Source organism: Babylonia areolata, chromosome 8 (genome assembly GCF_041734735.1).
Source record: "Babylonia areolata isolate BAREFJ2019XMU chromosome 8, ASM4173473v1, whole genome shotgun sequence".
NCBI classification, from domain to species: Eukaryota; Metazoa; Mollusca; class Gastropoda; order Neogastropoda; family Buccinidae; genus Babylonia; species Babylonia areolata.
In genome coordinates, this window is record NC_134883.1 from 35,041,766 (window position 1) to 35,066,762 (window position 24,997).

General features: G+C 42.9%; 1 protein-coding gene and 1 long non-coding RNA gene across 3 annotated transcripts in view; one reads left to right on the top strand and one right to left on the bottom strand.

Annotated features, from left to right (window-relative positions):
* The window catches only part of LOC143284757 (uncharacterized), a 267,105-nt gene extending 243,707 nt beyond the window's left edge, over positions 1-23,398 (top strand). The window contains exon 3 of one of the 2 annotated variants that reach the window (XR_013055611.1): positions 23,273-23,398. This is a non-coding gene — a long non-coding RNA (uncharacterized LOC143284757). The remainder of the gene's footprint in view (positions 1-23,272) is intronic. The other variant, XR_013055610.1, reaches the window with a different exon arrangement.
* Positions 11,118-24,997, bottom strand: part of LOC143284756 (glutamine--tRNA ligase-like) — a 30,457-nt gene continuing 16,577 nt past the window's right edge. Inside the window, exons 15-22 of the mRNA XM_076591725.1 lie at positions 23,857-23,944; positions 23,344-23,429; positions 20,021-20,183; positions 17,278-17,370; positions 15,490-15,617; positions 13,862-13,928; positions 13,402-13,527; positions 11,118-12,906 (exon numbers count right to left, since the gene is read on the bottom strand). Of these exons, the coding sequence (XP_076447840.1) occupies positions 12,856-12,906; positions 13,402-13,527; positions 13,862-13,928; positions 15,490-15,617; positions 17,278-17,370; positions 20,021-20,183; positions 23,344-23,429; positions 23,857-23,944 (802 nt within the window). The 3' untranslated portion in view covers positions 11,118-12,855. The remainder of the gene's footprint in view (positions 12,907-13,401; positions 13,528-13,861; positions 13,929-15,489; positions 15,618-17,277; positions 17,371-20,020; positions 20,184-23,343; positions 23,430-23,856; positions 23,945-24,997) is intronic.

Below are 24,997 nucleotides of genomic sequence, written 5' to 3' on the forward strand. Positions count from 1 at the left end.
ACTTGAATATGATAGCGGAGAAGAAGGGTTCTCCTCCAGAGTGCTAAGCATCCCCGTTTTGTTGTGAAAGTCACTTGCCTAAAAGGATCAAGTGTATGTTTATTCGTATGAAGAGATGGAATTGAGACACTACGTTTGTTACGTTTTGTCATTTTAGTCATTCTAAAAAGTTAAAATGCATAAGATAAAGACTCGGACACAAGCTAATAATGTCTGTAGCGGTGCTTGCGTCAAAGTCGAGGAAAACATGAAATGACGTTAACAGTTCGGTGTCTGTGACGAACAATGGAGCAATGTGGTACAGTGTACTTCACGCTTGGGCCGGGCGTAATTCTGATAAATGACGTAATCTTTTAACGTCACGGAATCGGCTCAAAGTCTTCCTAATAATAATAATAATAACAATGATAGCAATAAGAAGAAGAAGAAAGAAGAAGAAAAACAATTGCAATCATCAATCATAAATTCTCAAGAGTTTAGATCCAAACCACAAAATAACACATTTTCATAAAGTGTATGCAAAGATGAAATGAAGACTTCTGTGGATGAGACGGAAGGAAAAGAGTCGACGCGTTATCGAACTGAAGTTAGTGTTCAAGGGTAAATTGACTCACCAACTGATGAGACATTTCAAAGAACAAGGTGAGCAATAAGCACTGCCACTACAAAGTTATAAAAAAAAAATGTTCACACCCACGAAGCTGAAATTAAAAAAAAAAAATAAATAAATAAATAAATAAAAAGAATCATCAACAGCTCTTACACAATAAAAATGTTCGAAAACTAGGTAATAGAATAGAATATGTCTTTATCAAAATCAAACACAGAGCTCACGCTCACAGTCTAGTCTATCAGCTATATTGAACCGGAAGGAGAAGAAGAAGAAGAAGAAGGAAGGAAGAAAGAAAGAAACCGAAATATTAATCATCCAGAAATAGCAACAACCAGCCAACTACCGAACAAAACAAACAAACAAAAAAAAAAACATGAAGTCTCAGCGCCGTCAAGAACTTACCAGTCCCTGGTCAAGACAAAGCAAGGCAAAAAGTGTATTTCTTGTCCCCCATGGGGGCATTGAAACGTCACATACATATAGGCCTACCTACTTCTTTTACACATATCATGCACACACAAAAAAGAGTGATGTCAAAAGAGCAACAACAAAAGTCCATTCTTGCAAACACGCAAATACATAATTGATAAGTTATTAATTAAAGTAGAAAGACAAAGGACCGTTGCTGACCACGAACACATTGACCATTCACTCAGTCTTCGGGCAGGACCGTGTCCGTGCGTCACGTGCTTCTGCCCTTCTCGGCTCTGGCGCCGTGCGCGGACAATGGACTGTGCACAACAGGCTGTTCTCGATTGACGCTTTGACTTGACTGGTCACGCGTGTACGTGCTATCTGTAGATTAGCACCTCACTCATCTTTCAGAAAACACACGCGGGCAAGCGCGCGCAGGTATGCACGTGCGCACGAGCACACACACACACACACACACACACACACACACACACACACACACACACACACACAATTAATTATCTTAAAAAAAATTTAAAAAAAGAAAGAAATTGCTGACACGTTCGCTGATTCATAAAAATCAATAAAGATTAATAAAGTAATTGATACATAAAAGTTAATCAACTGAACAACATAAGATTTGATCATGCACTCATACGCGTGCGCGCGCGCTCTTAAGCGCACACACACACACACACACACACACACACACACACACACACACACACACACACACACACACACGTGCATGCGCATAGGCCTACTGCACAATCATAAGGCTTGCCAAAATTGATATAGGTTTCCCGTTTTCCGTCAGCTTCATCTTCTTTCAGCCTCCTCGTTGTTCGTGGGCTCGATTGTTTTCGCTTTGTTTTACTGTTATAATAAATATTGTACACATCTACCACAGGCATTGAATCGCTTAGAAATACGTCTGTCCTTCATACTAATAGGTTGATTAAGAAGAATTCACCATTCTAGAATACAACTGTATCACGACACTGACTTTAAACAGCCCCTACCCTGACTTTAAACAGCCATCCCCCTGACTTTAAACAGCCCTTCTATCTGACTTGAAACAGCCCTTCCATTGACTTTAAACAGTCCTTCCATTGACTTTAAACAGCCCCTTCCCCTTGACTTTAAACAGCCCTTCCCCTGGCTTTAAATAGCCCTTCCATTGACTTTAAACAGCCCTTCCCCCTGACTTTAAACAGCCCTTCCCCTGACTTTAAACAGTCCTTCCATTGACTAAACAGCCCCTTCCCCTTGACTTTAAACACCCTTCCCCTGACTTTAAACAGACCTTCCCCCTGACTTTAAACAGCCCTTCCCCTGACTTTAAACAGTCCTTCCATTGACTAAACAGCGCCTTCCCCTTGACTTTAAACACCCTTCCCCCTGACCTTAAACAGCCCTTCCATTGACTTTAAACAGCCCTTCCCCTTGACTTTAAACAGTCCTTCCATTGACTAAACAGCCCCTTCCCCTTGACTTTAAACACCCTTCCCCTGACTTTAAACAGCCCTTCCCTGACTTTAAACAACACTTACCCCTGACTTTAAACAGCCCTTCCCCTTGGCATTAAACAGCCCCTTCCCCGACTTTAAACAGCCCTTCACCTGACTTTAAACAGCACTTCCCCCTGACTTTAAACAGCCCTTCCATTGACTTTAAACAGCCCTTCCCCTGACTTTAAACAGCCCTTCCCCCTGACTTTAAACAGCCCTTCCCCTGACTTTAAACAGCCCCTCCCCCTGACTTTAAACACCCTTCCCCTGACCTTAAACATCCCTTCCATTGACTTTAAACAGCCCTTCCCCTTGACTTTAAACAGCCCTTCCATTGACTTTAAACAGCCCTTCCCCTTGATTTTAAGCAGCCCTTCCCTGACTTTAAAACAGCCCTTCCCCTTGACTTTAAACAGCCCTTCCCCTTGACTTTAAACAGCCCCTTCTCCTGACTTCAAACAGTCCTTCACCTGACTTTAAACAGCCCTTCAACTGACTTTAAACAGCCATTCCCCCTAACTTTAAACAGCCCTTCCCCTGCCTTTATACAGCCCTTCCCCCTGACTTTTAACAGCCCTTCCCCCTGACTTTAAACAGCCCTTCCCCCTGACTTTAAACAGCCCTTCCATTGACTTTAAACAGCACTTCCATTGACTTTTAAACAGCCCTTCCCCAGACTTTAAACAGCCCTTCCCCAGACTTTAAACAGCCCTTTCATTGTCATTAAACAGCCCTTCTCCTGACTTTAAACAGCCCTTCCCCCTAAACAGCCCTTCCCCGTGACTTTAGACAGCACTTCCCCTGACTTTAAACAGCCCTTCCCCCTGACTTTATCAAACAGCACTTCCCCTGACTTTAATCAGCCCTTCCCCCTGACTTTATCAAACAGCCCTTCCCCTGACTTTATCAAACAGCCCTTCCCCTGACTTTAAACAGCACTTCCCCTGACTTTAAACAGCCCTTCTCCCCGACTTTAAACAGCCCGTTTTTATGGTCATGAAAAGGATCCACAAAATTTTAAAACTTAAAAAAGATAAAAACCTTCAGCAGGTGGCAGTGATTGTGCCAAGAAACAAAGTGTCCCGGGGCTGTACACGCTGGGGAACTGCCTCAGACAACTTGAGCAACAGTCAGGGGACCGCCATTAAGGGAGCAGGGGGTGGGGAGGGGTGCGGGGGTGGGGGGCAAGGTGATATCCCAGCAGTACCCCCACCTCAGTGAGCCCCCAACCCCCACCTGGGCCCCCTATCCCCACCCCCGCCAGACGTCTGTGTATGTGACACCGTGATACAGCCTGCAGGCTCAGCATGAAAAAAAAAGTGGCCATGTTGTCGCACATGCAAATGGTCCGGGGGGGCCATAAAGTGGGCGGGGTATAACTCAAGACGTCCGACGGCCCGGGGCCTGTGCAATTACCCACTGCTGGGTTATGCATTGGGGACCCCGAGGGGGTGTGGGGGTGGGGGGGGGGGCTGGAAGGGGGCAGGGGGAGAGATGGGAGGCCCAACGGTAGACAGCATAAGACAGACGGTCTGCTGGGTCCTTGATTTGACCCTGTCCTTAAACAGAGAACAAGTTTTACCTGCGGTGGAGTAATCGCTTCTGATGGTGTTGAGTTGAAATCATTGACGAGGGTTATGCCAGTGTCGGTTATCGGTTTTCAGAACAAAACGGGAAAAAAGGATGACGGCAGTAAATGAAGAAAAAACAGGAAAAGGCACTGTGGCAGAATCGGTTAGAACCTTCACTAGTGAACAGGGTTCGAGGCCCCGTTTCGGCAACGTGTTCTGTCCTTGGGAAAGGTAGCCTACTACTTTCCCTCACACCTCCCGGGCCAGGTGTATTCAGGGTACCTTACTTCGGTTGGGAGCCAACTCTGCTCTTCTTCTGACACCCGCGTGCTTAGGATCCCCCTTGCTCGAACCAAAACGTACGGCCAACGCAGTTTTTCATACCAAGCCCTCTTTGTTTGGAATCAACTTCCTAAGCCTCTCTGTCACTCATCTTCGCTGCAGTCTTTCAAATCCAGTCTGAAGACCCGCCTTTTCCTCTCCAGATTAATTCTCAACGGCTCATCCGTTTCCAGTGTGAACTAAGATGACTACAGTTTATGAGTGAGTGAGTTTTTATAAGTTTAAGGATTTGTTGGTGGTATTTTTGATTGTGTTCTATTTACGATTGTGTGCTATGACTTGTGTGTGCGCGTGCGCTTGTGCTTGTGTGTATTGTGTGGGGGTGGGGGTGGATGAATAGTTTTTAATGATGCTTGGTATCTTGTGTTCAATCTTTCCATTTTGATGTTTACATATGCTTTCTATTTGTAAACGCCTAGTGTTTATTTTCAAGATTAGGCGTAAATGCTCACAATAATAATAATAATAATAATAATAATGATAATAATAATAATAATAATTGGGCCCCGTCTTCATGATATGCCGAGCCCTGGACATAGTGGGTGTGAACTCACTGCCAGATGCCGTAAAAAGCGATTGGACTTTCAGTCTTTAACTCAGACGAACCCGAAGTCAACAAGTTATGCTTTCCAAAATGCTCAAGAGCCCAGCCGACATTTCAGTCTAAAAACCGTAATCCAAACAAAAACGCGCACCAGCTGTGCTTGCAAACTTCTTCACCAACAATATAATACTTTGAAAGGCAACATCTTTCCTCGCCGATTATCGTCTCATGTCGAATAATTCCCCATCCAGCATCTGGAGCTGATGTGAGGTTCTCTGTTTGGCCGGCGGGAGATCTCCTTTGACTTGAGGCAGTTTGGTAGGCCTGCTTGGTGAGACAGGACTGGTGACTTCGGTCAGACCTGTGCCAGTCGGGGTTTGATATCAACTTTCAGGACCCATGTGACAGCCGGATTACTCCCAACTGAAGATCCCAAACGTGAAACACCATAGCGTCTCTCTCTCTCTCTCTCTCTCTCTCTCTCTCTCTCTCTCTCTCTCTCTCTCTCTGTCTGTCTGTCTGTCTCTCTCTCTCTGTCCCCCCCCCCACACACACACCCCCTGTCTGTGTGTGTGTGTGTGTGTGTGTGTGTGTTTCCTGCACCCAACATTGTCCTAGAGGGACTCCAGTGTCTGTAATAACTGCGTTTGAAAATCCTTGGGTTTTTAAAACACTGTCTAAAATGTTTCCCATGGAGATAAGAGTATAACATTTTATGTATACATTTAACGAGACATTATATGCGTACGCATATATATCTCCTGTGCCTTCTCAGTCTGCGTGTGTGGTATATGCATACATTAAAATTTTTGACCAATAAAAAGCACATGAAGATCTTGTCGTACGGTGGGTTATCCTAAAACCACGAACACAACGGGCATTAACTTACCCAAGAAAACAGAGTATGGCTGCCTATGTAGATACCACTGAGGGTAAAAACGGCCACAGATTGGAAGAAACGAGTGAACACGAGCATTGCAGCCCACGAACGCAGAACTTGAAGACAAAAAACACATCAAAGTTTGGATCTCTCGTTCTTCGCTGTTCTTTTCCACGCCTAACAGAGCAATATTCATCATTACGTGATTACTGATAATTCATTGATACGTAGTTTAATCATTAAAAAAATATTGGAAGATTTAAGGCATTGAACCACGAAATTTACATATTAGAAAAACGACTTTTGGGTGGCTTTTTTTTTTCTTTCTTTCTTTCTTTCTTTCTTTCTTTTTTTCTGAATACTTTTGTTTTTGCTGTTTTTCTGGGGGGTTTTCGGGTTTTCGGGTGAGTAGGTATTATTTTGCCTATTGTCCATGCGAAATCTTTGGAACATGATTTTCTGCTCCTTGGGGCTCAACAAGCATTCCACAACACTTCATGCAACACGAACACTTGTTCGACAAACAATACTTTGTGTGACATTCGACACTTTAGTTCTTATACAGAATTCATGGCTCTCTAATGTAAAAAAAAGAAATAATAAAGATTTTTTTTTCTTTAAACTGGACATCGACATATGGGTACAAAATTGTGGATTTTGATAACGGGGAATCATGTTCAAGATTGAAACGAGTTTCTCCTTTCAAATTGAATAACTGCTGTGCTGGTACCTCAGCCCGACATAAGCACCTAGCGTATTACAGTGATTGGCGGAGAAAGGTCATTGTTAGTCAGAAGGGAAAAAAAGGGGACAGAAAGAATTGCGTGAATGGTTTGGATTGTTAAAGAAGAAAAGCAACAAACTACCACGCCAGTGTGAGTGGTGGACTAGCAACGGACTGACCAACGAGTATCATTTTGCACACACACGCACACACACACACACACACACACACACACACACACACACACACACACACACACACACACACACGCATGCACACGCACACACGCACGCACACGCACACACACGCACACGCACGCACACGCACACGTACACACACACACACACACACGCACGCACACACACACACACACACACACACACGCACACACACACACACACACACACACACACACACACACACACACACACACACACACACACACACTGTCACGTATTTCACTCTGTCCAGGCACAGTGGCCCCATGGTTGGTGACAACCTGCGCTGTGCATGGTCTGGAAAGAGTGGTTCAGATCCACGTCAGTGACTCCCCAAAATTACGTTGTGTTGGTTTTCATCCCCACTGGCACCCCTAATCCCACCCACCACCCCCACATCCCACCCACCACCCCCACATCCCACCCGACACCCTCCCATCTCACCCGACACCCCCACATCCCACCCACCACCCCCACATCCCTCCCGACACCCTCCCATCCCACCCGACACCCCCACATCCCACCCACCACCCCCACATCCCACCCGACACCCCCACATCCCACCCGACACCCTCCCATCCCACCCGACACCCCCACATCCCACCCGACACCACCACATCCCACCCACCACCCCCCACATCCCACCCGACACCCCCACATCCCAATCACCACCCCCACATCCCACCCACCACCCCCACATCCCACCCACCACCACCACCCCCACATCCCACCCACCACCCCCACATCCCACCCACCACCCCCACATCCCACCCCCCACGCCCCACATCCCACCCGACACCCCCACATCCCACCCACCACCCCCACATCCCACCCAACAGCCCACATCCCACCCACCAACCCACCCGACACCCCCACATCCTACCCACCACCACCCCACATCTCATCCCCCGGCACCCCCCCCACACACACACACACACACACACATCTCACCCGGCTCCCCCACATCCCACCCGGCTACCATCCCGGCTCCCCCACATCCCACCCGGCTACCATCCAGGCTACCCCATATTTCACCTGGCTACCATCCCGGCTACCCCACATCCCGGCTGCCCCACATCCCACCCGGCTACCATCCCGGCTACCCCACATTTCACCCGGCTACCATCCCGGCTACCCCATATTTCACCCGGCTACCATCCCGGCTACCCCACATTTCACCTGGCTACCATCCCGGCTACCCCACATTTCACCTGGCTACCATCCCGGCTACCCCACATTTCACCTGGCTACCATCCCGGCTACCATACATCCCGGCTACCCCACATCCCACCCGGCTACCCCACATCCCGGCTACCCCACATCCCACCCGGCTACCCCACATCCCACCCGACTCCTCCACAGAGTTCACAGTTTTATGAACTATAATGGAGAGACTGGCTTTTTATCTGGACGTTAAATGATGTTATAAAAGTTTAAGGTTGGGCAAATGTTTAATGTGCTTCTCTAAAACGTCCAGCTGTCAGCCTACTTTAAAACGTTCCCACTGGTTTGTATTTCAAAGATTGCGTGGGGGTTTTAAGCATCTATATACGGATACCCGAGCATGTACGGACCTCATAAACGTCAAGGAATTATACTTCACTCGCTTCCCCACCCCGCCCCCTACCTCTCACCCACTCTCCGCTCCATGTGTCCCGGGCACGTGGGTTTCAACACGGGGCTTTATCAGCTCCTTCCTCGTGGGCCGGGTTCTGTGCTGCTAGCTCTCTGCTTTAATTCCGGTCACCTTTCTGACGGGGGAGGCTGGGCCGTAAAGTGAACATGGCAACAAGCCGGGGGGAAGGAAATGAAGGCTACATGTGATAAGAATATTGGATTTGTCCTGTAATTTTTTTTTTTTTTTTTTTAACCTGCCAGCATTGCTGTCTCTGCTTTTATCACCTGCCCCCATCACATTTGCAGCAGCAATGCTTTTACAATGGAGTCTGTTTCTATGTCCTTTTTTTTTTCTTAATGAATAAAAGCATGTTGCAACATTTGAGAGACAGACAGACAGGAAAAAAACAACAGAGATTGAGTTAAGAATGTTGCAACATTTTAGAGAGACAGGTAGACAGACAAGAGACAGACAGACAGACAAACAAACAGATTGAGTTAAGAATGTTGCAACATTTCAGAGAGACAGACAGACAGACAGACAGACACATTGAGTTAAGAATGTTGCAGCATTCGAAAGAGCGAGAGAGAGAGATAAAAACTAAATACAGAGATCAAGCGAGATACAGAGTCAGGCAGACAGAAAGACCGAGGACATGTCATGAGGTGTTGGCAATATCTGGGCTGAGCAAAGCCATTCAATCTGTTCTGTTCTGAATAGTTATCTCCACAGTGAAATGACAGGTCAGTCTTGGTGCACACCAAACACAGTGAAGTACTGCAGTGACAACATGACACATGAAGGTGTTCATGACCACCAGGTAACAAATGTGAGAGGACCACTGTCAGTTTTTCACAGTCAATTTTTCACTGTCAGCTTTTCACAGTGTCCAGTCAGTGGCACCGTGGTTGGTGACATCCTTATCTCTGATTTGAGAGGAGTGGTTCAGATCCCAACCAGTGGCCTAAAAAATTTAATTGTTTTAATAATTTTCCCAACCGGTTCTTTCACAGGTTTCATTATTCTGTGGACTCTAATGGGAAGCCTGGATATGGACTGAAATGGGAAACTGGCTGAGGACTCAAATGGGAAGACTGGATACGGACTGAAATGAGAAGACTGGATATGGACTGAAATGGGAAACTGTCTGAGGACTCAAATGGGAAACTGGTGGAGGACTTAAATGGGAAACTGGTGGAGGACTTAAATGGGAAGACAATATGGACTGAAACGGAGACTGGTTAGGGACTTGTGGCAGATGTAAGGCCTTTTGTGTACGCACATAGATTTCTGCTTTTTCAATGTACTTGTGACGTAGGTGTTCATGTTCTTTATCCCCACTCTCTATTGATAAATTTTGCAACACTGATAGTTATAATAAATATATCCACGGCAGTTAACTGTCAACAGAGGTGGCTTGCTAGTAAATCAGATTCAGGTCAGTATAACTGGTATAAAACTGCACAAGTCTCTGTGTGTGTGGCTGATAAATGCGCATGAAGATAGAGGGGCTGAGGGAAAATTAATGCCAAATATTCTGTCTGTAGGCTGTATCTCTTTTAATATTTCTTTTTTTCTGGGCATCCTTGTGGCTTAGCAGTTGTTATGAACACATGAATTGATTTTATGGATATGTCCACTGACATCCACTGACTTGCCTTTGAAAAAGCTATGTTTACAAAGTAAAACATACCGTAATAGGGGGTAATTAGATGCAGAAAACACTCATTTGTCAGGAAGCATGTAACTTTTGATGCCACCATCTACACAATTTGTCCCGAAGAGATTTTGTGTGTGTGTGGGTGGGTGTGTGTGACATAGAGAGACATAGATAAAAGTAATGTACATACTAGCAGGAACAGAAACCACCAGAAGGGACACCACCCCTACCCAGACTCCTCCCACTCCCCGCCTCCATTATTCTCCCCCCTTCTCATGGGGGGACGCAGTTAGAGTAAAATCTTGATCAGTTACAATGGTCTCCAATCTGCTTCATTATGTGTGCAATTCTGTTTTTTTCAAAAATCTCCATGTCACACTGCAGAATGGTGAGGGTTTGAAGGAGAAAACTGTGTGAACATTTTGCATCTTGTATTTCAGCTGCACATAGTCTGAGGAAACAGGAGACAGCGAGCGAGCTTGTCAAACCCCAAAATATAGAAATGTACATACTTGTTAAAGCAGAAACAACCAAAGGGACACCACCCCCAATATAAACCCCTCCCACTCCCCACCTCCATTATTCTCCCCCCTTCTCACAAAAGGACATTGTAAGAGAAAAACCTTAATCAGTTACAATGGTCTTCAATCTGCTTCATTATATGTGCAATCCTTTTTTCACAAGTCTCAGTGTAAAACTGCAGAATGGTGACAGTTTTGAGGGAGAAAACTGTGTAAACATTTTGCATCTCATATTTCAGCTACACTGTGTCTGAGCAAACAGCAGACTGCTAGTGAACTTGTTAAACCCCGAAATATTAATGAGTTTTATCTTGCAACATTCATGTAATTTTAACCAATAATTATTGTGAAAATTACTTCAAACATTCACATAATCAGAACCAAAAAGTACTGTTACAAATTACTCTCCAAACATTCATATTATCAGAACTTGTTACAAAGCAATTCAGATGCAACACACACACACACCCGTTCATGAGAACAAATCACCAGACAACAGCATCTGTCTCAAGTTATCAGTTTATTGTTAAGGCTTTACTGTTCCAACATAGAGGTGGACAGTTTGCTAAGATCTTGGTGAGCATTCCTGAGAGACACGCAGGCAAATAATTTATTAGTCAGACTCCAACGTTCTCATCCATTTCTTATTTCAACTTCAGTACAAGTCTCACATTCACACACATGCATGGAAAAGATTAGTTTTTTCAGCATACAAAAATACCCCTTCCAACAGCTCTAACTTGTTATATAAGTCACTACCTTTACTTATACAGAAAGTGCAGCATATGATAAAAGCTTCATAATATATTCACTGAAACACAGAACAATCAACAATGCTTGGAATAAAGTTTGATTGGTTTTCTTTCACAACTCATAAACACACATACATGAATACACAAATAAGGAAATGATCAGACTTGTCATAAATATAAGAAAAAAAAGAAATTGTAAATAAAATCTACTCAAGTCATACAAGTAATGTTCTATTCTGTTTCAGCTCAATAATTGCATATATATATATATATGTGTGTGTGACCATATGTAGTGTGAGTGCATGTTTCAGTCAGCCAGTCAATGTTTCACAGATTATAGCAGAAACATTTTCAGATTCTGTGAATCATGAAACCTAGTTTTTTCATTCTGAGGGAAACAAAATGAATAACAAACACTTTTCTTTGGGATCTACATCTTCCAGTGTTTTTCTTCTTTCTTCACACATTTAGAGACAGTCGTGACTCTGTGTGTGTGTGTGTGTGTGTGTGCATGTATGAAGGTCAACACAACTCAATGCACAATATGCACTGACATCATCCAGTTGTCTCACTCCTTGAGACAACTGCTTACAACAGTAAAACATAAGAACGAAACTTCCTGTTTGATCATTTCTTCACATTCTCAATACATCTTGAGACTCAGAACAAGAACAAACCTTTAATCTCCCGGCCTCCAGCATCTAGAAAAGTTTAAAAAGGACACAACATGATCATCATGTAGCTACTAAAAATGCTGAATGCCTATCAGCTCAAATATATCTCAAGAAGATATCCAGTGATAAGCCAACCTTAAGTTAAAAGAAAAAGAAACTTTTTTTTTTTAATGGGACTGCACAAGCTGAAACAATTTGTCAGTTCATAATAAAAACGAAAACAGTTAGGCTTTGATAACAACTTAACCTCTGGATACAAACTACTGATCTGAGAAACAATCAAAAACAAAAACACAACAGACACCACACACACTCCAAAACCAAACCCTGATTGATCAAAACAGTCTCACACCTTCGTTTAAAATACAAAGCATCCTTCCACACAACCCCCTCCCCCATAACCTTTTCTTTCTTTTCCTCCTGTGTATCTGTGCCAAAGTGTTTTATCCCCACCTCCCTCCCCATGCCCCACCCCTTGTGGTGGAGGGGTGTAGAGCGAAGGGCACTGGTACACAACAATACTGATTATATCTGGACAGGATGAAGGGATCACGACAGTTGTGCAGTTCAATGGCTTTATGTTTGCTACTTCCCAAACCAAACTATATCACAAAGGACGAGTGAAGCCAGAAAGTTTATATACTGTAGGACAGATTGATTGCTGTGGTGAGGGAAGACTCTGCTGCAAGGTTCATGGTTGTGGCCTCAGGATGTGACATGACAGATGTTTCACAAACAAGCAGTTCTGGTTTGTGCTTAATTCTTTGGGGGTTTGTTTTGGGTATCTTCCCCTAGATCTTCTATGAGAATCGCTCAGTTTTTCCCTGGATCCTCTTTCAGAGTGACAGTGCGGTTGAACACCAACTGAAACAGAAAGAGTGGATTCCTCAGCAGTCAAAACAGAGTACAGTTGTCTTCATTGTTGGGTAAAAACAGTCATTCACGTAAAAGCACACTCGTACATATGAATAAATGTCAGAGTTACAGCCTAAAAACACAGAAGAAAAAAAAAGAAAGCACACCCTATCTCTCTCATCCCTTCACAGAGCTCAAACACCAAAACACACACACACACACACAAACAAAACAACAGCATACTTGATATTCCTGATATCTTTTAACCCAATTCAGTTATCACCTTCTTTCTGAGTCAGCAACTCCTTTCCTGGTAACTTTCTGTTACCACTACAACATCTGTTGAAGAATTGATTCTGACACATCCACAACTCCAGATCAAAAGTATAAAAGTTAAGGAGCCTACTTTGGTGAAGATTTTGTTTCAACTACAACACCTGTTGATGAATAGATTCTGACACACCAACACCAACACATCAAAAGTACAAACAATGAGCAGCTCACTTTGTCTGGTGAAGAATCGGGGTCCACACTGAAGAATCCGTTCCTCTCAAACTGGAACTTGTCGTACACTTTGGCCTTGCTGACCGACGTGTCCACCAGGGCATGGCGCAGCACTGACAGGGAGTTCTGTATACACACACACACACACACACACACACACGTACACACACACACACAAAATGCAAGTCACTGACTACAAATAACTGTAATCATGATAAATAATATAGCACTTCAATTTCACAATGCGCTTCTCTCACAAACACACACACACACAAATATGCACCCATGCATGCACATATGCAACACTGTACTGGGTAACTGCTCATAGGAATATCTTATTTAGCAATTTTTTTTTTAGGGGAAAGGACTTTTCCTTTCCCTTTGGGAAACGATTTTACTCGCGTTTCAACTCGCCAACATGATCAACATGAAACATCTATAAAATGAAATGTGCACAAACCTTATTGATGTCTGTAAGGAAACCACCTGGAACTTCATTTGGATCTTCTGGGTTTCTGTGATAAAATCTGAAAATAAAATAAAAACAAACTCTGTATTACTTCTTGGAGTCCACACACATAAGAGAAATAGCCAGTAGATTTCAGTTTATCCCACTGTCCATCACAACATACACGATTGGTGTAAGTTCCCACAAATCAAAATGCAGACATAGTCTTCATCAAAGCTGTGCTATCCTTGTACAATTTTCAGCCAAACAAAAGCAGATAATAAAACACTCTGAAAGCTATGTCCTTCCACTTCCTTGAACAATGAAACCTTCACAACACCAACTCACAAGCACTGAGCAAATTCTGCTTGTAGGACACGAGCCACTCGGACATTAAACTCAACTCTAACGTCCCCAAGAAGAAGAAAAAGGATGGAGTTATCTTCAGGTGGTCTAACAATCTTTATCACACTGATTGAGTTTTAAACAAGTTTATGTAAATTCACTTTAGTAAGATTATATAAAAGTTCATTACAGATGTTCCTGTGTAATTTTCAGTCAAGTGAACACAAAATAGTAAATTCTGACATTGCAAAGAAGAAAAGTTTGGAGTGAACAACCGAAGTTCAGCCCTTCTGACACTGAATGCAAAGGTAAAAGTAAGAAAATCTTTTTATTTTTTACATGCTATCACTCTTATGTTCTTGTCTGTGTTTAGTGTGTGCATTCAGTCTCTTTCTTCTCATCCCTCAGCATTGTACAGGCATACCCTCCATTTTTCTATGACAAATCTTCAATCAGATCACAGTGGAGCAGTGGCCTAGTGCACACACCAGGATTTCTACTCCCCACTCCAATGGCACTTGAGTGGTGGTCTGAGCGCAAGTCTTTCAGATGAGACATTAAGCTGAGAGCAAGATGGCAGAATGGTGAAAACACTTCTCTGCCAACACAGTGTCTGTGAGGGTCTGGGTTCAAATTCCTCTCTCACCCTTTCTCCCAAGTTCGACTGGAAAATCAAACTGAGCGTCTAGTCTTTCAGATGGAACGACAAACTAAGGTCCCAGGTGCAGCACAAACTTGGCACACTGAAAAAGAGCCCATGGCAACAAGAGTGTTGTCCTCTGGTAAAATTCTGTAAAAGAAATTCACTTTGATAGGTACACAAACATATATAAATGCACTCAAGGCCAGACTAAGCAAACTGGGTTGTGCTACTGTCAGGCATCTGCCCAGCAGATGTGCATCATGTATGGATTTGTCCAAACACAGTAACGCCTCCTTGAGAAACTGAATAAACCGAGATCCTGTCTGCAACAAACACTAAGTGCACATAAAAGAATGCATGGCAACAAAAGTGTTGTCAATGACAAAATTACAAAGTAAAATCCACTTTCATAATAGTAAAACATACTAACAGACTGATATAAAAGTGAAAAAAAAAAAGGGGGTGGTGGTGGTGCTGCACTGTGGCAAAGCACTCTCCACAAGGAGAGCTGCCTGAATTCTACTCTGAGAAATCTGTTCTGTTGTGATGAAAACGTAATGCAATACAACACAAGTTACAACACGACAAAAAACAACACATCATAACCCCACACAGAAGAGCAGAGACAGGTGACTGCAGAGCCTGTACATACAGCGTTTCATAGAGGCGCACTTCACAGTGCAGGGGGTTGGACACCCAGTGGATGAAGGCTTTGGGTTTGGCGCTGTCCGTGGCACCACTGCACGTCACCTGCAGCTCCGTCACCTGCCCGTCCGCATCCTGTGGAACACCCCGGGTACACACTCCATTAGGACATACACATCATTCAGTGGTATCCCATAGGTACACACTCCATTAGGACATACACATCATTCAGTGGTATGCCATAGGTACACACCCCATTAGGACATACACATCATTCAGTGGTACACCCCAGGTACACACCCCATTAGGACATACACATCATTCAGTAGTACACCCTGGGTACACACCCCATTAGGACATACACATCATTCAGTGGTATCCCATAGGTACACACTCCATTAGAACATACACATCATTCAGTGGTGCATCCCAAGTACACACCCCATTAGGACATACACATCATTCAGTGGTACACCCCAAGTACACACCCCATTAGGACATACACATCATTCAGTGGTACACCCCAAGTACACACCCCATTAGGACATACACATCATTCAGTGGTATACCATAGGTACACACTCCATTAGGACATACACATCATTCAGTGGTATCCCAAAGGTACACACCCCATTAGGACATACACATCATTCAGTGGTATCCCATAGGTACACACTCCATTAGGACATACACATCATTCAGTGGTATCCCATAGGTACACACCCCATTAGGACATACACATCATTCAGTGGTATCCCATAGGTACACACCCCATTAGGACATACACATCATTCAGTGGTATACCATAGGTACACACTACACACTCCATTAGGACATACACATCATTCAGTGGTATACCATAGGTACACACTCCATTAGGACATACACATCATTCAGTGGTATCCCATAGGTACACACTCCATTAGAACATACACATCATTCAGTGGTGCATCCCAAGTACACACCCCATTAGGACATACACATCATTCAGTGGTATACCATAGGTACACACTCCATTAGGACATACACATCATTCAGTGGTATACCCCAAATACACACCCCATTAGGACATACACATCATTCAGTGGTACACCCCAAGTACACACCCCATTAGGACATACACATCATTCAGTGGTACACCCCATTAGGACATACACATCATTCAGTGGTACACCCCAAGTACACACCCCATTAGGACATACACATCATTCAGTGGTACACCCCAAGTACACACCCCATTAGGACATACACATCATTCAGTGGTACACCCCAAGTACACACCCCATTAGGACATACACATCATTCAGTGATATATCCCAAGTACACACCCATTAGGACATACACATCATTCAGTGGTATACCCCAAGTACACACCCCATTAGGACATACACATCATTCAGTGGTATACCACAGGTACACACCCCATTAGGATATGCACATCATTCAGTGGTATACCCCAAGTACACACCCCATTAGGACATACACATCATTCAGTGGTACATCCCAAGTACACACCCCATTAGGACATACACATCATTCAGTGGTACACCCCAAGTACACACCCAATTAGGACATACATATCATTCAGTGGTACAGACACATTTAAGTGTGAAGTACTTGGTACACTTATCATTATGTACATATAACTTTTTGTTGTAAATGCCACAAACTCCCTCCCTGGGAGGTTGCAAGCATAAATCTGCATAATTATTTGTGTAGTAATAGTAGTAGTAGTAGTAGTAGTAGTAGTAGCAGTAGTAGTGTTGTAGATCCAGCCCAGGGAGTAGCACAGTACCTTCTGCACGGAGTCCACACTGATGATCAGACCAGCATGCCTCAAGCCCACCACCTGGTTCACTGCCAGCCGCTTGTAATTCTTGTCAGCCTCCTGCATGCAGAAATGATACACACATCATCACAGTGTCCAGCACTTACTGACACAACACTGCCCAAATGATACACACATCATCACAGTGTCCAGCACTTACTGACACAACACTGCCCAAATGATACACACATCATCACAGTGTCCAGCACTTACTGACACAACACTGCCCAAATGATACACACATCATCACAGTGTCCAGCACTGACTGACACAACACTGCCCAAATGATACACACATCATCACAGTGTCCAGCACTTATTGACACAACACTGCCCAAATGATACACACATCATCACAGTGTCCAGCACTTATTGACACAACACTGCCCAAATGATACACACATCATCACAGTGTCCAGCACTTACTGACACAACACTGCCCAAATGATACACACATCATCACAGTGTCCAGCACTTACTGACACAACACTGCCCAAATGATACACACATCATCACAGTGTCCAGCACTTACTGACACAACACTGCCCAAATGATACACACATCACAGTGTCCAGCACTTACTGACACAACACTGTCCAAATGATACACACATCATCACAGTGTCCAGCACTTACTGACACAACACTGCCCAAATGATACACACATCATAACAGTGTCCAGCACTTACTGACACAACACTGCCCAAATGATACACACATCATCACAGTGTCCAGCACTGACTGACACAACACTGCCCAAATGATACACACATCATCACAGTGTCCAGCACTGACTGACACAACACTGCCCAAATGATACACACATCATCACAGTGTCCAGCACTTACTGACACAACACTGCCCAAATGATACACACATCACAGTGTCCAGCACTTACTGACACAACACTGCCCAAATGATACACACATCATCACAGTGTCCAGCACTTACTGACACAACACTGCCCAAATGATACACACATCACAGTGTCCAGCACTTACTGACACAACACTGCCCAAATGATACACACATCATCACAGTGTCCAGCACTTACTGACACAACACTGCCCAAATGATACACACATCATCACAGTGTCCAGCATTCACTGACACAATACTGCCCAAATGATACACACATCATCAGTGTCCAGCATTCACTGACACAATACTGCCCAAATGATACACACATCATCACAGAAACACTCACTGACATAACACTGGCCAAATAGTTCACACATCATCACAGTAACTAACACTCACTGACATAACACTGCCCATATGGTTCACACAACATCACAGTAACTAACATTCACTGACATAACACTGCCCATATGGTTCACACAACATCACAGTAACTAACATTCACTGACAGAACACTGCCCAAATGGTTCACACAACATCACAGTAACTAACATTCACTGACAGAACACTGCCCAAATGGCACACACATCATCGCAGTAACTAACATTCACTGACATAATACAACACTGACTGACAGAACACTGTCATTTTCACCACACTGAACCACCACCCTCACCCAACCCCTACAACAACAACAAAAAATCAACTGCATCAGAAACAGATCATGCAAATAAGCTTGCTCTCTATGGCAAATACCTCTTGTTACCATTTTTGTTTTTTTAAACAATATCAACAAAGAAATACAGGCTTTTGTAAACAAAGAAAATTCTGTCATACTGCTCACTAACCAGTAAAAAAAAAAAAAAAAAAAATTAAAAAAATCACTGTTTACTATGAGAGCCTGTAAAAAAATAAAATTCTATCACCAAAAGCAAATACAACTGGTTTTCATGAAAAACAATGTTTAAAAAAATTATGGGAACATGAATACTGCTCTTTTCAGTTAAAGGGAACAAACTCAGAAAAACCAAACCACTACTCCCGTGTATGTTCATCTCCCCTGGACTATGCTGTCCCAGTAACTTCTTGTTCCAACATTTTTTTTAGATTTTCTTTGCTGTTTATAAAAGTATCTGATCCATAAAATCCTTAACATATTTCCCGTCATTATACATGACTGTTAACCAATGCATACTAACAGAAATGGAAACAAAATGGCATCATTTTTAAAGTACTTCTTTGAAACATCCAGAGACTCTCTCTCTCTCACACACACACACACACACACACACACACACACACACACACACACTGACTGACTGACTGAAACCATTTATTGTCAGATTAACTGTTTGTTGTACTGACAATTTCGCAACCATTTGCCATTTGAATAAAATATTAACTGAGCAACACAAGGAAATTCTGATTTGAGGGAAGGTATGATTTTTTTAAAAAAAAACAATAAAAAAATTTTTAAAAAAAACATTTACCAAATCAAGCTACCAAATTTCATTAATATCATTATCTCCAAAAATATTCTAACGCACACACATACTCATATACGTGTCTCCCCCACCCTCTCCCTACATACATCCATGCATGCACACAAACGCCCATTATAATTCCCCCACCTCATTCCCCTGCCCACTCACTCACACACACACACACACTCACACTGTCTCTCACTCTTTCTCATCAAATTAAGGTTTCGTAATGTAATCAAGACGACATATTACATGTTAGGGTCGAACAGTTCCACTAATTAGAATAATGGGAACTTTGCTCTACAAGTAAATCTGTCGCTATCACACACACACACACACACACACACACCGAGAGCAATCAACCAACCTCTCTGAAGTCAGATCTCTCAATGAAGATGGTGCTGGTTAAAGGCACAGAGTGACTGCCCTTGGACTCGTCAGCAGGAAAGTTGGGAACGACAACTTTCCCTGAATGGTCGGCGGGGAAGTTCTTGATCACCACTTTGAGTGGCTCCAGCACTGCCATGGCCCTGAGAAATACACACAGTCAAAAAATGTGATTATCTTTACCACATCAGCCAGCAAACATCATTATATCTTTACTACATCAGCCAGCAAACATCATTATCTTACCACATCAGCCTAAAAACATCAACTTTAGCACATCAGTCAGCAACCATCATCACCTTTAATAATAATAATAATAATGGATACTTATATAGCACACTATCCAGAAATCTGCTCTAGGCACTTTACAAAAACGCTTTGTTAACATAAAACATTACATCTATGTTACATACACGCACCAAAATATGACTATACACACACACACACACACACACACACTGCGTACATACATTTTTAACAATACATGTGTATCTAACAGCTACCCTAACACATACACACACATAGGCAGGCACAAACTTTACATAAACGCACACACACACAATACACATTCAAAAACATGCATGTAGTTATGTACACATACATATGTATACATACATAGTCAAGCACAGCTGACGCAAAGGAAGTGGACCTGCCACAATTGAAATTACTGCTGAGGGAAAAGGTGAGTTTTGAGATGAGATTTAAAAGATGCGAGGGAATCAGAATGATGGAAGTTATCAGGGAGCTTGTTCCACGTCTTTGGCGATTGAAAAGAAAACGATCTGTGTCCATAGGTCTTACTTCTGACATGAGGTATCCTCAGAAGTCGAGTATCAGAGGAAGAACGGAGCTGGCGAGATGGGGTATAGATATGGAGGAGTTCAGAAAGATACTTGGGGCCAGATCCAGTGACTGCAGAAAAGGTCAGAGTGGATAGCTTATAGTCTATTCGATCAGAAACAGGCAACCAGTGGAGAGACTGAAGGAGAGGAGAAACATGGTCAAATTTAGAAACTCTGCAAATGAGTCTAGCAGCGTTATTCTGAATTCGTTGGAGTCTGTCTAACAGATATTTGGGAAGGCCGGCCAAATGAGAGTTGCAGTAATCCAATCTTGAGAGAACCAGAGAGCATACAAGTGTCTTGGTTGCATCAGTTGAAAGACAGTGGCGGATAGAGCTGATTCTACGCAGTTCCAAATAGGCAACTTAACAGATATTCGAAATGTGCTGTTGGAAGGAAAGAGACTGGTCTAGGATTACACCAAGACTGCGAACAGAAGAAGAAAGTTTTACCACATCAGCTGGCAACCATCATTACCTTTACCACATCAGTCAGCAACCATCATTACTTTTACCACATCAGTCAGCAACCATCATTACCTTTACCACATCAGCTGGCAACCATCATTACTTTTACCACATCAGTCAGCAACCATCATTACTTTTACCACATCAGTCAGCAACCATCATTACCTTTACCACATCAGCTGGCAAGCATCACTATCATTACTTCATCAACCAACTGATGTGATATTCTTTACCACATCAGCAGGCCAACATGGTTGTCTTTATTTCATCAGCTTGCAAACTTGGTCACCTTTCCTTCATCAACCAGCTATTGTAATTGCCTTTACATCAGCCAGCAAACATTATCATCTCTACTACATCAGCCAGCAAACTTTTGTCATTTCTACTACATCTAGTAACTGATGACAGTGAACAAGTATAACAAGTTTCCCCCCTGAACATACATGTCAGAGGAGCAGTGGTCTAGTGGTAATGTGGTAACATCTAGCGGTGACATCAAGTGGTAACATCTAGTGTAACATCTAGCGGTGACATCAAGTGGTAACATCTAGTGATAACATCTAGTGGTAACATCTAGTGGTAACATCAAGTGGTAACATCTAGTGGTAACATCTAGTGGTAACATCAAGTGGTAACATCTAGTGATAACATCTAGTGGTAACATCAAGTGGGAACATCTAGTGGTAACATCTAGTGGTAACATCTAGCGATAACATCTAATGGTAACATCAAGTGGTAACATCTAGTGGTAACATCAAGTGGTAACATCTAGTGGTAACATCAAGTGGTAACATCTAGTGATAACACCTAGTGGTAACATGCACTACTTGGAAGTGAGTGTCCACAGGTTCGAGCCCCACCCAGACTGGATTTTTTACTGCCCCCTCCTCTAGACTTTGAATGGTGGTCTGGTTATGATTCTTTCAGAGGAAATGATAAAAGGAAATTTTTTTTCCTAAAATCACGTTTATCTAACATACTTTACCATGACCCACTAGTGCAGACTCAGGCAGGGAGTCCGATTCCTGTCCTGTGCAAACTACTACCCGCCTATGCAGAGAAAACGAACGTAGCTACGGCCGATAACCTCCTGAAAGTAGGTTACCTCCCCTGTGCAGGATGCACTAAGTGCACACGAAAGAACCTATGGCGGCAACAAGAGAGCTGTCCATGGCAAATATCTGTAGAAAACATCCCCTCTGACAGTGATACAAATACACCTGCTGACAGGAATTTTCTCTAAATGGGTGGCACCAGATGATGGCGACTCACTCTCCCCAGGGAAAGCAGCCTGAATTCCATGCAGACAGATCTGCTGTGGCTAAAGGGCAACAGAATACAACAAACCAGACAGAAAAGAAGAAGCAGCACCCAATATCAAATTTTCAGTTTCAGTTTCTCAAGGAGGCGTCACTGCGTTCAGACAAATCCATATACACTACACCACATCTGCAAGGCAGATACCTGACAGCAACATAACCCAATGCGCTTGTCAGGCCTTGAGTGCATGCTTTTATATTTGTGTACCTATTACAGTGGATTTCTTTTTACTTAATTTTGCCAGAGGACAACACTCTCGATGCCATGAGTTCTTTTTCAGTGTGCCAAATGCCTGCTGCACACCGTACCTCAGTTTATCGTCTCATCCGAATGACTAGATGCTCAGTTTGATTTTCCAGTCAAACTTGGGAGAAAGGGCAAGAGCGGGATTCGAACCCACACCCTCATGGACTCTCTGTATTGGCAGCTGAGCGTCTTAACCATTCTGCCACCTTCTTCCGAATACCAAACAAGTATGGTAACTTTCTCCCTAAACACCAAGACAATGTCAAGCCACTAATGCTAACATTTCCCATCAGCACTGCATAAAAGGAACAAAGGAGCAAACAAAACATCTTTTTTTTCTTTTTTTTTCTTTTTCAGGATTGCATTACACTGTTCCAAGACGACAACAAGCCACAGCAGATGTTTGGGGGTGTGGAAGGGACACTGACCTGGGGGCTTTGACGTTGAGCACCTCCCTGACACAGGACTCCAGCATGACTGGGTCGATCACTGTCTGGGCCATGGTCACTCCCACCTGCCACACACACAGAAAGGATACATTCTGATATGCCTTCACTACACATCTTAATCATTTTTCAGAGATGGCAGCATATGAATCCCATAGCTCAGAAAACACATTTTCATCTCAAATACCCCTGAAAACGGAGTAAGGCTGCCTACAAGGCGGGGTAAAAACGGTCATACATGTAAAAGCCCACTCATGTACATACGAGTGAACGTGTGAGTTGCAGCCCATGAATGACGAAGAAGAATGAGAATTACAAATAAGGTAACTTGCTTGAAAAATCTCTTCTGCTGATGTTTCCAATGTTAATAAATTCACATCATGACTATGTTATGAAAGACACAATGTTATCATTAATAAAATAATGGTTTCTTTGACAAACTGTTCAAAACTCTGTTCACATCTGCCTCAGAACCAATGTGCACACCCCTCCTACCTTGGCACAGAAGTAGTTGATGGCCTCAGGTGGAAAGCCACGCCGCCGCAGTGCTGTCAGTGTGAACAGCCGAGGATCATCCCAGTCCCTGAAAATGACCCACTGAAAACTGTATCATCTCAAATCAAAAATCACAAAAACATTGTCCCCATCCTGTATCTTCACAATGTTGAAGGAAGACAATGAACAAAAGTAAATAAAAAACACACGCACACACAGCAATGCTGTCAGTGTGAACAGTCGAGAATCATCCCAGTCACTGAAAATGACCCACTGTAAACTCTGTCATCTCATATTAAAAATCACAAAATCATTGTTCCCAACCTGTATCTTCACAATGAACAAAAGTTTAATCAATGAGAAAAAGAAGAATGATATATATATATATATATATATATATATATATATATATATATATATATATATATATATATATATATATATATATAAAAGAATTCTATGCATTGCTTACCAGCCTGCAATCTGGGTATTTCTGTGTTAACATGAAGTGCATGATATGAAATTAGAACCAACATTCCAGTAAAAACCATAAAACAAACTATTCCAGTAAAATAACAACACTACATGCACACACACAAAAAGATCAATCCCAGTGTCTTGTAGTCCAAAGACAGCATTCAGATCTGGTGATAATTCTGTTGTGGGGCAACTGCACATTTCAGTTATGCAATAATAATAACAATAATAATAATAATAATAATAATAATAATGTTATTTATATAGCACTGAATCTTGTGCTGAGACAATACAAAGCGCTTTCGCACCAGTCATTCTCACCCATGCAAAACTCTGAAACTGGAGAAACTACATCAAGGAAGAGGCAGGGAAGAAAGGCTATTTGGGGAAAATGTGGGTTTTAAGGCCAGACTGGAAAGAGCTGAGTGCAGAGACTTGACGAAGCAAAAGAGAAAGTTCATTCCAATTGCAAGGTCCAGAGAAAGAGAAAGAACTGCGGCCAACAGTCGAATGTTTGAATCTGGGTATGCATAAACAGAGTTGATCCGAAGAATATCGTAGAGATACATGCATTCATCCCATTATTTTTTTACCCATAGACTTTTGTTCAGGCAGCTGTGGGCCAACACTGATGAATATGGATACTTCTATAGTGCCTATCCTT